The sequence below is a fragment of the Wyeomyia smithii genome, chromosome 3, assembly GCF_029784165.1.
Source record: "Wyeomyia smithii strain HCP4-BCI-WySm-NY-G18 chromosome 3, ASM2978416v1, whole genome shotgun sequence".
Taxonomy (NCBI): Eukaryota; Metazoa; Arthropoda; class Insecta; order Diptera; family Culicidae; genus Wyeomyia; species Wyeomyia smithii.
The window spans coordinates 198,310,268-198,322,680 of record NC_073696.1 but is presented as its reverse complement, the minus strand read 5'-3'; the positions used below and the strand labels follow the sequence as shown (position 1 = coordinate 198,322,680).

Sequence of the window (12,413 nt, the reverse complement as noted above, 5' to 3'; positions counted from 1 at the left end):
TCGTCCGGCGGCTCCGGGTACCCGCATTCGGCAAGGACGCCAGCAGCCATCAAGGTGGTGACGGAGCGGGTACGTCGAAAAATGAACCGCTCGATCCGGAAGACCGCTGCTGACCTGGATGTGTTGATCTAGATTGCTCACACCATTATGACGAAGGAGCTGGGATACAAACCGTACAAGAAACGCAAGGTTCAAGGGGTAACGGAAGCTAAAACGGAGAAAAGGCTGGACAGAACCAAGTTGAAACTTTCGCGGCACGTAGGTTAGGGGCCATCCACATACCACGTGGACAGCTTTGGGGGGGGGGGGGTTGGGTAATGTCCACGGTCCATACATTTTTTTTAGAATTTATATGGGCAGTTGTCCACGGAGGGGGAGAGGGGGGGGGGGTCAAAATCGTTAAAAATCTGTCCATGTGGTATGTGGATGGCCCCTTAGGAGTTTGTGTTTTCTGATAAGAAACGCCCGCACAATGCCCAGAATGATCGACTGCGGGCGCCGATGTTGGCCAGTTCAAACAAAAACATCCCGTAGATCCAGAGCGCCGCGTTAGTGATGGTTTGGGGGCCGTGTCGGGGCGTGGGAAGCTTCTTCTAATACTATAATCCTAGTTCTATAAGACCGAGATTCTGGAGAGAGTTGTGGCCCCGGTACTTCGGAAACTCTAAGGGAAGGATCATTACGTCTCTTAGCAGGACGGTGCATCGGACCACATGGCGAAGCGAGGTGTCGGGAGAATTAGACTGATTTTCTCGATACGACTTTGTGGCCCCGGACCTTAATCCCCTGGATTTTTATGTTCGGTTGTACGTACTAGCCAAGCAGAGCGAACATAAATAAAGCACGATGGACCAATTTAGGAAGGTCGTTTCCAAGATCAAGATCAGGGACGAGATGTCAATGGACCAGGGGGACGCACCTGTGTGCGATTCTTTCGAGAAACTTCTCAAACTCGTCATACAGCACAAAGGGGGGTAGGGGGATTTTTCTCCTTGCTAATATGTCACGAAAGTTCTCAATAAGCATTGCCTCAATAAAAATTGACTGAGAAAAGAATGTCTTGTATCTCGATTTTTTAAAACATTTTTAAAGTGCATCCAAACTTATTGATCACCCTGTAATTCTTGGTGTTACCGATTTCTACCGAATATTTCGTGCGTTTTGTTGTGCTGCATTATTAAAATGAATTAAAATGATAGAATTGCCTTTTAATGATCACAAAATAATAACTCCTAACATGACGGAATAATATTAGATGACAACAACCATGTTAAAAATCAATATAAGAAGAAAAACACATGGTTTGCACTGGACTCTAAACGCTTTCGTTAGTAATTACATTATAATTAGATTCTAGTAGACACGCGGAAGAATATGGTTTATTTAGTTCACGTGGTTTAAATAACATATTCATTGACTGAAACCTATTCCTTCTGAAAATTACATGACATCTTACTCATCACCATCTATTCTACTATTAATTTCGATCAATAGAGTTGATGTGCCTTATGTTTGCCAAATGTCACCTTTCGATCGTTCTATCATACACTTTCTTCTTTTCGTTTAGCTCAATTCAATTATTTCAATCACACTCCATTTGTCACTTTCCCCTCCAAAACGATGGCGGCTTCCGCGGGGAGCGGCACTTGGTCACGATCCAGAATCGAGCTGCAACGCAAAGTCAACGCTATACTGTTTGCAAATTCATAGACCTAACGTTAATGTGAAACTCACCCATCGACGTAATTTGTCTGCATCGAGGAAGTTACGATCTCGAATTCCAGTGGCAGTCCGTCAAACGCCTCCGACAGATTAACGGTTTGCGATTGCTTGGCGAAATTCAAAATGACAACGATGGTGCTAACGTCGGCCAGTTCCCGTTTGTACACAATCAGATTGTCGTTCAGCAGTTTCATGTCGAATGTACCCTCGCGAAGTGTTCGTTGCTTTCGTAATCTTAGTAATGTTTTAAAAATTTTAACATGACTTCTTGGAGCCATCGTTTGAAGTTTGTAGTTGTTTTGTTTGTAGTATGGTGACACCGGCAGCCAGGTTTTGGGATTGGTGGAGAAACCTGCACTGGTGGTTGCATCCCAGTGGAATGGCGTTCTTGCCGGGTCGCGAGAGTACATCAGAAAGTCCCTAGGGTTGGAATTACACGCAGCTGGATCGACTGTCTCGCTCCACGGAATGTACACATCTTCCATGGCGAGTTCCTCTCCGTTGTACGTAACTGCAATCCCGGGTAAGGTATTGAGCGCAATGTTGTACAAATCTGCCCGCTCTACACCCAGGCGAGAAGCCAAGCGTTTATTATCGTGGTTTCCAAGCTGAAAGAAAATAGCTGCTGGAATATTCAGATTAAAGTGGAAATAGGAGAAAACTTACAACCCAGTTTGCAAAGCGGTTACTAGGCAAGACATTCAAGAACCGCTTGATGTTGTCGTAAAAGTCTTTGCCGGTGCTGTGCTTATAGGTGTAGCTCAGGACTTCGAAATTGAATGGTACTTGGGCTCCTTCCTGTTGGTCATTTCCGTAGATTCTAATAATGTTGGCTAAAGAGGTGTAAGCTTCCACCATCAGTACCAGATCTTCCGAATTCTGAGCAGCTTTGACCTCATCGAGCACAGCTCGCCACTGGAACACCATGTCGAACGTTTCATCTAGATTTTGAGTATGTGTGTGCACAAGATACGCTGGGTTATCAGGATCGTCCGTGTCACCGCTCTTCATTTCATCTGGATAGACCCCGTTAACCGCTTGGGTTTCAAAAAGATACGGCAAAGCATCAATCCGAAAACCACTGACACCTTTTCCCAACCAAAACCGCAGAACATTTTTCATATCTTCAACCACTTTCTGATTTCGGTAATTCAGATCGGGTTGTTTGGCTACAAATTGGTGAAGATAGTACTCTTTGCGTTTGTCACTCCACTGCCAGGCACTGCCACGAAAAACACTAATCCAGTTGGAAGGTGGAACGCGCGTTCCATTGGCTAATAGCTTACCCGGGTGCCACACGTAATAATCTGCGTATTCCGGATCTTTGGCTTCCGACTTCTTGAAGAACTCATGCTCATCACTGCTGTGGTTAGGAACAAAATCTAAAATAAGCTTCAAATTTTGCTTTTTACACTCCGCAGCGAGGGCCTCCAAATCTGCGATCGTTCCGAATTCTTCGTGAATATCCAAAAAATCAGATATATCATAGCCAAAATCTGCCATGGGAGATTTAAATATCGGCGACAGCCAGATAGCGTCTAAGCCCAGTTCGTGCTTAAGGTAGCCAACTTTTTCCATCACTCCGCGAAGATCACCCACGCCATCGCCATCGCTGTCTTTGAAGGACCGTGGATAGATCTGATAAAAGTTTGCATGTTTCCACCAATCATTCTCCGTCAGAACACCACCGATTGCAAAAAATACAGCGCACACTAAAAGTCGCATTTTGTTTCGCGATTTCTCTGCTAATTTGATACACGACTAACTTCAATCTGGGCTGTTGAGCCATTTTTATATGAGCAGGAACTATTCAATATCACACCGGCACAAAGTTGTTCCTGAAGGTGTAGATAAATGAACAAACAGATGATAGTGAGGTTTGCTTAAAACTCGAAACCTTTTCGATATTTGATGTTTGATATCTCGCTATTCAGATACTGCGGAAGGACGGAATATTACACAATTATTTTGCTGGACTTCACGGTTTTTTACCACGATATGAATAACGAGGGTTAACATTGTACTCATAGGTGTGTCCAGGATAGAACACACCGGGTTGCGTGTTACATTATTATATCCGTAAAATATTAAAGCAATGTGTAAGAATGTGAGACATTTCATTCGATTTCTTGGTTTTAATTTTAAAACTATCGATCGAAACAAAAATTTTTTTTCTGGTACGTACAGATTAGGGTGGCATCTAAAAGGGCTATGTCACCGACCATGTCTTTTGTTTATTGACCTAAAAAAATGATCTGCATAAAATTTTAGCTCAATCGAACATAATTTAGGGGTGCCTCTAAGTTCATTAAGCAGACAATGTGTGCAGTAGGGAAAGCGAAAAATAAGCGAACTGGAAATATGACTCTAAGTGTTCAAAGTTTTGATGATTTGACACTCGAAAATGGACATCCCTAGAAAAAAACTAGTTCAAAGTGCCTAATAAACATTAAACTGATTCACTAAACCACAAGTAAATCATTTTAATGTTTTTTAGGCATAACATAATTTTCTATAAGGAATGTTAATTTCAAAACTCTGAAATTTAAGGCGCTTCGAGGTACCCCTAAACCATGTCTGAATGAGCTGAAATTTGGCACAGGTTATTTTTTTGGGCAAATAAACAAAATGTAAATGGTCGGTTCTTTAAATTAATTATTTCCATACTATACAGATACAGATAGATACTATAATAACATTGAGTAGAACGCTTTTTTCAATAACATAAATATTTATCTCAATAGTTAACCTTTCAATAATTATTTCACTTATGTTTGTTTATTCATTCTTTTTATTTTCACCATATTGATGAGTTTTACCATTTGCATCGTTTTTACAATGTTTACTTTTTTTATTATTTTGTAAATCATTCATATATTTTTTGTCACATATCGATATTGATTTTAAATATTGATTTTTTCGTGATTGTAATTATTTTCGTCACATTTGTATTTTTTGCCATTTTCATCATGTTCATAATTGCTGTATTTTCTTAATATTTTATCTTCTTCGGAATATTTGTACTTTTTTGTCATTTTTATGCATGTTTGTCAGTTTTGTATTTTTTTCTGCTTATACAGGTCGAACTCGATTATATAAAGTCTCGATTGTTTTCACTATATATAATCAAATTTTATATATAATCGAATCAGAGAATTTTTTTACATAAATGATTTTATGTTTTCGAACAAATAAGAATCCATTTTTGACTCATCCCCCTAAAAGTCAAATACACATTTCTTACAAAAAAAAAAAAAAAAAAAAAAAATATATATATATATATATATATATATATATATATATATATATATATATATATATATATATATATATATATATATATATATATATATATATATATATATATATATATATATATATATATATATATATATATTGTAGTTATTCCTGATGTAATTGCAGTCAAATGTTAAGTAAAATTTTGATAAGTGTATTTTGATTTGTCAACTAGTTTGTATTCACATTCTGAAACTTTTAAAAATTTATTTTTTATTATAAATTTTTTTTTTATTTTTGAAATTATTTTTACTTACATATTTACTTTTTTTATTTTTAAATTTTCAAAAATATTTCAGAATTTCATTTTTTCTATTTTTGTCCTTTTTTATCAAGCGTTACGTATTTTATTCTCTTACGACATATTAGCTCTAGATAAGTCATATTTGAAACAAAAAAAAATTCATTTCTTTTCAGTTTTATGAAACTGATCATTTTATTGTTTGCATGATTTTTATTAGTTTTTGTTGGTTTAAAATTAGTTTATTTGACACGGCACGATACATTTTCTGTTTTACTGAGCCAAGTACAATTCGTATTAATTCTACGTTAGCAGGGAAAAGGGGGAGGCCTTTTTTTTATTCTCGCGGCCGACTACGAGCTAGTGGGGATTTAAGGTGAGAGGAGGGGAGATACAATTCTTGCTTAAAACTAATTAAGATATACGATCTATTTGTGTTTCGACTGGTGTTCTTTTTTGTTTTTTAAACATAGATTTAGGCTCTTCGTGTTCGTGTCTCCAGCGTCGTATACGGGTATTCTGACAAATAGACAAAAGAATATTAAATTTTAATGTCAGTCTTTTTCAAATAACAGTACAGTTGTGTCATGTACTGGAGATCACCGCTTCCCCGAATGTCTCTAACGGGTACGTTCGGTTGTTTTCCTCGGGCCCGGAGGGAATTTATAAGCTTGGACCTAACATCACAGAATTCGGCACACGACCAAACAACATGCTCGATGTCATGGTAGCCATCGCCACAAACGCAGTGATTACTGTCTACAAGCCCTATACGAAAGAGATGCGTGTTTAACGTGTAGTGATTGGACATAAGTCTGGACATCACGCGAATGAAGTCCCGACCTACATCCAACCCCTTGAACCATGCTTTCGTCGATACCTTAGGAAAAATGGAATGTAGCCACCGTCCCAGTTCATCTGAGTTCCATGATGATTACCAACTGTTGAGTGTTCTCTGACGCAAAATGCTATAAAATTCATCATAAGCAATTAGTCTTTCATAAATATCGCCATCAATAGCACCCACCTTAGCTAAAGAGTCAGCCTTTTCATTACCCGGAATCGAGCAATGAGAAGGGACCCACGCTAAGGTAACCCGGTAATTTTTATCTGTTAAAGTCCTTAAAAACCGCCGTGTTTTCCCCAGGAAATACGGGGTGTGCTTCACAGGCTTCATCGATCGCAGAGCCTCAATGGCACTGAGACTATCTGTGAAGATGAAGTAGTGGTCTATGGGTAGGGTTTCGATGATTCCAAGAGAGTACTGAATAGCAGCAAGTTCTGCGACGTACACGGAAGCAGGAGCATCGAGTTTGTAGGAGGCGGTAAAATTTTCGTGGAAAACACCGAAGCCAGTGGACTCATCTAGATTAGATCCGTCAGTGTAAAACCTTCTATCATAACTAACATGTTTAAACTTATTGGAAAAATCTTAGGGATCTCTTGGGGTCGCAATTGATCCGGGATACCAGAAATGTCTTGTTTCATGGTGGTGTCGAAGAATATAGCATTATTAGAAGTATCTTAAAGTGCGACATTGGAGGAATCGTATGAAGAAGGATTAATATCTTGAGCCATATAGTCAAAATATAAAGTCATAAATCTGGATTGAGATTGAAGGACGACCAACCACTCGAAATTTTCAATTACTAATGGGTTCATAACTGTGCATCGAATTAGCAACCGGTAAGAGAGATTCCAAAAACGATGTTTCAACGGAAGAATACCCGCTAACACTTCAAGACTCATCGTATGGGTCGACTGCATGCAACCCAAGGCAATACGCAAACAACGATATTGTATTCTCTCTAATTTTATAATGTGCGTGTTCACGGCGGAGCGAAAGCAGAAACAGCCGTACTCAAGAACTGACAATATCGTTGTTTGGTAAAGCCTTAGAAGGTCTCCTGGGTGGGCTCCCAACCAGATTCCGGTAATCGTACGAAGAAAATTAATCTTGCAATGGTCCTTGCAGATCGCTAGCCTCGCTACCAGTAATGGATACAACGCTATCGTCTGCAAGTTGCCTTAGCGTGCATGAATTTGCAAGACATTCATCGATGTCATTGACGTAAAAATTATATAAGAGAGGACTTAAACATGAGCCCTGGGGAAGACCCATGTAACTAATTCGGGAAGTTGTCGAATCGCCATGTGAGAAATACATATGCTTTTCTGACAACAAATTGAGCAAAAAATTATTCAAATTTGGTGAAAGTCCCTGCGAATGAAGTTTCACGCTTAAAACTTCTACAGAGACAGAGTCAAAAGCCCCCTTAATATCCAAGAACGCAGAAGCCATTTGCTCTTTTCGAGCAAATGCGAGTTGAATTTCAGTAGAAAGCAACGCTTCGTCCCTTTGCCCCGGCGAAAGCCAAATTGAGTATCTGAAAGTAAACCGTTTGTTTCGACCCATTTGTCTAACCGTAAGAGGATCATTTTCTCCATTAATTTCCGGAGGCAAGAGAGCATCGCAATCGACCTATATGAATTGTGATCAGAGGCAGGTTTCCCGGGTTTCCGAATAGCAATGACTTTTACCTCCCTCCAGTCATGCGGAACAATATTTAGCTCGAGAAACTTGTTGAACAAATTCAACAAGCGTCTTTTTGCAGAGTCGGGTAGATTCTTCAACAGGTTGAATTTTATTCTATCTAACCCTGGAGCCTTATTGTTGCACGACAGGAGAGCCACTGAAAATTCCAACATCGAAAATGGAGGCTCTTCCGTAGTTACTAATAACGCGTCGCGAAAGGTTTTCTGTTCCGGTACAGAGTCCGGACAGACCTTTTTGGCAAAATCGAGTATCCAGCGATCTGAATACTCCTCACTCTCATTCGAAACGTCACGGTTCCGCATGCGCCTGGCGGTATCCCAAAGAGTGCTCATCGCTGTTTCCCTCGACAACGCGTTTACGAACCGCCGCCAGTACCCGCGTTTTTTCGCCTTTACTAAGCTCTTCATCTGCCTGCCCAGTGCCTCGTACTTTCGAAGTAGGTTGACAGTGCCGTACTCCCGGTAGTCCTTATACGCCGCGGACCTTCGCGCGTACAGCTCAGAGCACTCTTTGTCCCACCATTTGTTCGGAGGGCGCTGTCTAATCGTTACCCCGGGTATCGGTTTTGTCTGAGCTTGAGTCGCGGCGTCGATTATCAAGCCAGCTAAGAACGCGTATTCTTCGATAGATTCCGCTATAATAGACTCATAACGCTTCCAATCAATATTACGTGTAAGGTCGTAGGAAATATTGATTGGGTTCGGGGGAGTTGAACCATTAGCAATTGATATAACGATTGGAAGATGATCACTACCGTGGGAATCGTTGATTACTTTCCACTGGCAATCTAACGCTAGTGATGTCGAGCAGAGGGATAGGTCAAGCACGCTTTCACGTGCTTGAGGATTAGGTACACGTGTCGCTTCCCCAGTATTCAAAAGTGTCATATTGAAGTCGTCGATCAAGTTACAAATTAAAGAAGATCGGTTGTCGTCGTACAGCGACCCCCATAGCGAACAGTGAGAGTTAAAATCTCCCAAAATCAAAAAAGGTGCGGGAAGCAATTCTGCTATATCAAGGAGTTGCTTCTGTTCAATCCGCGCGGATGGGGGAATATATAATGAAACAAGGCAAAGGTCTTTTCCATTCATATTCGTTTGGATGGCAACAACTTCAATATTCGAGATCGAGGGGAGGTCGATTCTGAAAAAAGAATAGCACTTTTTGATCCCTAAAAGTACCCCTCCACCGTGTGAGTCTCGATCTCGACGAATGATGTTAAAATCGTGGAAATTAAGTTGGTCATTTGAATTGAGAAAAGTTTCACAGAGCGCGAACGCATCACAATTGTATGTGTTTATCAAATGTGAAAATAAATCAAATTTGGGAATGATACTTCTGCAGTTCCACTGTAACACAGTGACAAAATTCCTAACCTCTTTCGACGTATTAGTCATCGAAAGATACGATAGCTGAAATGAGGGGCCAAGTTGCTGTGAGTTGCTTCAAAAAGGTTTTCACTGTAGGGAGAAGGGCAAGAAGAATGTTTTGAAGGGGATCTGGTATGTTGAATGTTTTAAATATCCAGTCCACAATATCAGAGAATTTTATGAACCCTGTTTCTTTTATGTCTTTTGATCGAGAAATGGGTGCACGAGGGGTTTTTGGTGCCCCAGGAAGCGGTGGGTACTCCTGGTTTGATTTGAAATTAAAACCGGGGGGTACTTGCTTCGGTTTTTCTTCACCGCTTCCTTTTTGTGTTGTCTTATTGGTCATTCCGCTAGGGGTTATCTTACGACCTTTGCGAGAAAGTTTAGGAGAGTTGAGCATTCTCCTCTTCCTAGATCCCTCTGGCAAGGCATAGGAACACCCTTCGACGGGATCGTCAGATGTATCCTCATCAGTTGGCAAGAAGGAAAAGATGTTTCCTGTCGAGGGTGGCTCAGCCCTCTTAAGCATTTCTGCAAAAGAGCGCTTTGATCGTTCCTTAAGGGAACGCTTAATTTTTTCCCCGCTCAGTTTGTACGCGGGACATGCCGGAAGGTCATGCCGAGTTCCCTCGCAATAAAGGCACTTTTCAGTATCCCCACTGCAAGCGTTCTCAGCATGATTGCCTCCGCACTTGCTACAGCGTGCCTTGTTGCAGCAGTAGGTGGCTGTGTGACCTAACTGCTTACAGTTTTGGCGATGCATGACCCGCGGTACAAACAGGCGTACAGGTAGACGTACCCTGTCCAAGCGGACGTAGTTTGGCAGCGCGGATCCGGCGAATGTTACTCGGAAGGAATCCGGATACTGAATGCAATTGCTTGCAATCCAGTATCTTTACACTTTGCATCAAGGGGTTTTTAAAACAGCCGACTCCATGACGCAAAATGTCATCGACAGTGAGATTCCCCTCGGTAACCACACCGTCGATTTCTACATCCTTGGCAGGGATGTACACGCGATACTCTCTCGTGAAGAGCTCGTAGCCAGCAATCTCGTTTGCTTGCTTCAAGCTACTCACGACAACTCGCAGTTTGTTCGGCCTCACCTTCGTAATCTCGGTTACGGCCGAAAAATGTTTTGCCAGGTCTTTGCCAATTTGAATAATATTCAATGGCTTCTTTATGGGCCGGAAAAAAACAACGTAGGGACCGCCAGCGGCATCTGGGTAAGCTTTTACCCGTACTTCCGGTACTCTTGGTACAGGACTTGGCAAAGGGGAGGGCACAGGGGAAGGTAGGGGTGAGCTGATGGGAGAAATTTCAATTTCTTCCCCGTTTGTTTCCGCATCCAGGAAAAGTTGCACCTGCATGTCGTCCATTTTGCGGGAGCGTTACGCTCTACCGCAAACAAACGATAAATATTTTAATATGGGGGGGGGGTTTCAAGTAGTTGATATTAAATTTTAAAAACAATTTTTCAATATACAATGGATCAAATAAAAAAAAGACAGTAATACTAATACTAATAACAATAGTAATAATAATAATAATAATAATAATAACAATAATAATAATATCAATAATAATATTAATAATAATATTATAACATAGTAATAATATTGATAATAATAGTAAAAATTCTAAAGGTAATACTTCACCGAACGTCTAAGTCACGACCTCACGGCTGATAGTTGGATTAATCGAGTGTCTCCGCAGAACAAACAATGACGATCCAGTTTCGTGTTGTGACACAGTGGCCGTATCTTACACGCGACCTTGTAGATGCCACTTGTAGTTGACTTCCACTCGCTCGATCGTATGGTGGTCCGTGCTGCTAGCGGGGTAACAGCGGTGCGGGAGAATTATTCTTGCTGATATATCAGCTGCGTATCGAATCACTGGCGGGGTAGCCTGCCCATACCAGTGTGCAGATGTTTCTGCCGGTATACAACAGGCTGTTGTTATCGCGCAGCACAAGAAGTAATCGACAAAAAAACACCCGTACGATAACTCGTGTATTGTTATTTTGCGAACTCAAACGGAGATAAACAGTTTGCGTCTAATCGAGACGAAAGCAAAACAACATTGAGTTTTTTTTATATTACATCAAATGTTGATAAATTTTATTATTTGTATGACAGTTAATCAGTTTTATATTTTGAAAATTTTCATCATTACTGACATTTTAATCATTGTTAGTATTTCCATTATTTTTGCCGTTTTGATTATTTTTCTTTCATTTCTATCATTTGTGTCATTTAAGTGATTTTTATCTTTTTTTCGCGTTTTTCTAATATACATATTCGTGTTTTTTTATATTTACTTATTATATCATTTCATCTAAATATATAAAAATGCAGCTCTGTCTGTCTGATCTATATAGACTAGGAAACTACTAAACCGATTGGCGTGAAATTATGTATATAAGGGTTTAGGGGCCGGGATAGATGAACAAGATAGTATGAGACGCCTCCCTATTCGGGAAGAGGGAGGGGTCCCATACAAATAAAACACGAATTTATGAACATCTCGAGAACTAATCCAGAAAATGGAACCAAATTTGACACGTAAACGTTTATAAAGGCAAAAAATATTTGCATCGTGGTTCGACACCCCTCCCTTATCTAACAGAGAGGGGTCCCATATAAATGGAACGCAAATTCCGTACTACTCGAGAACCAATCATATAAATACAACCAAATTTGGCATGTGAATGAATATGTCCATGATGATTCGACACCTCTTCCTATTCGGTGAGGGAGAAGTCCCATACAAATGAAACACAGATTTCTGCACACCTCGAGAAGGTTTTTGAGCAATGAAAAAATTCAAGGTGGTTCGACACCCCTCCCTTTTTTTGAATAAAGGGCTCCCCTAAAAATCTAAATATATAGAAATACAGCTCTTTCTATGTGTCTGAATCATACAGACTTCGAAATTTCTGAACCGATCGGCGTGAAATATTGTATTTACGGTTTAAGGGGCCGAGAAAGGTGACTAAGATGGTGCAAAACCCCTTCTATTCTGGAAGGAAGGGATGCCATACAAATGGAACACAAATTTTGCACATCTCGAGAAATAATCAAGTAAATCAAACCAAATTTGGCAGGTGAATGTTTTTAGGGGTAACAAATATGTTCATAATGGTTCGACACCCTTCCCTTTTCCGAAAGAGGTCCTATACAAATGAAACATAAATTTCGCACATCTCGGAAAATAACCAAAT

General features: G+C 40.3%; 2 protein-coding genes across 6 annotated transcripts in view; both read right to left on the bottom strand.

Annotated features, from left to right (window-relative positions):
* The window catches only part of LOC129731365 (calcium uptake protein 3, mitochondrial), a 176,328-nt gene that overhangs the window by 81,764 nt on the left and 82,151 nt on the right, over positions 1-12,413 (bottom strand). The gene's annotated exons all lie outside the window — the stretch shown is intronic.
* On the bottom strand, positions 1,194-3,509 carry LOC129731364 (probable maltase). The gene is made up of 3 exons (XM_055691271.1): positions 2,389-3,509; positions 1,735-2,330; positions 1,194-1,668 (listed from the first exon to the last, which is right to left on the bottom strand). Exons 1-3 carry the CDS (start codon positions 3,445-3,447, stop codon positions 1,587-1,589), a joined length of 1,737 nt encoding a protein of 578 aa, XP_055547246.1. The 5' UTR covers positions 3,448-3,509; the 3' UTR covers positions 1,194-1,586.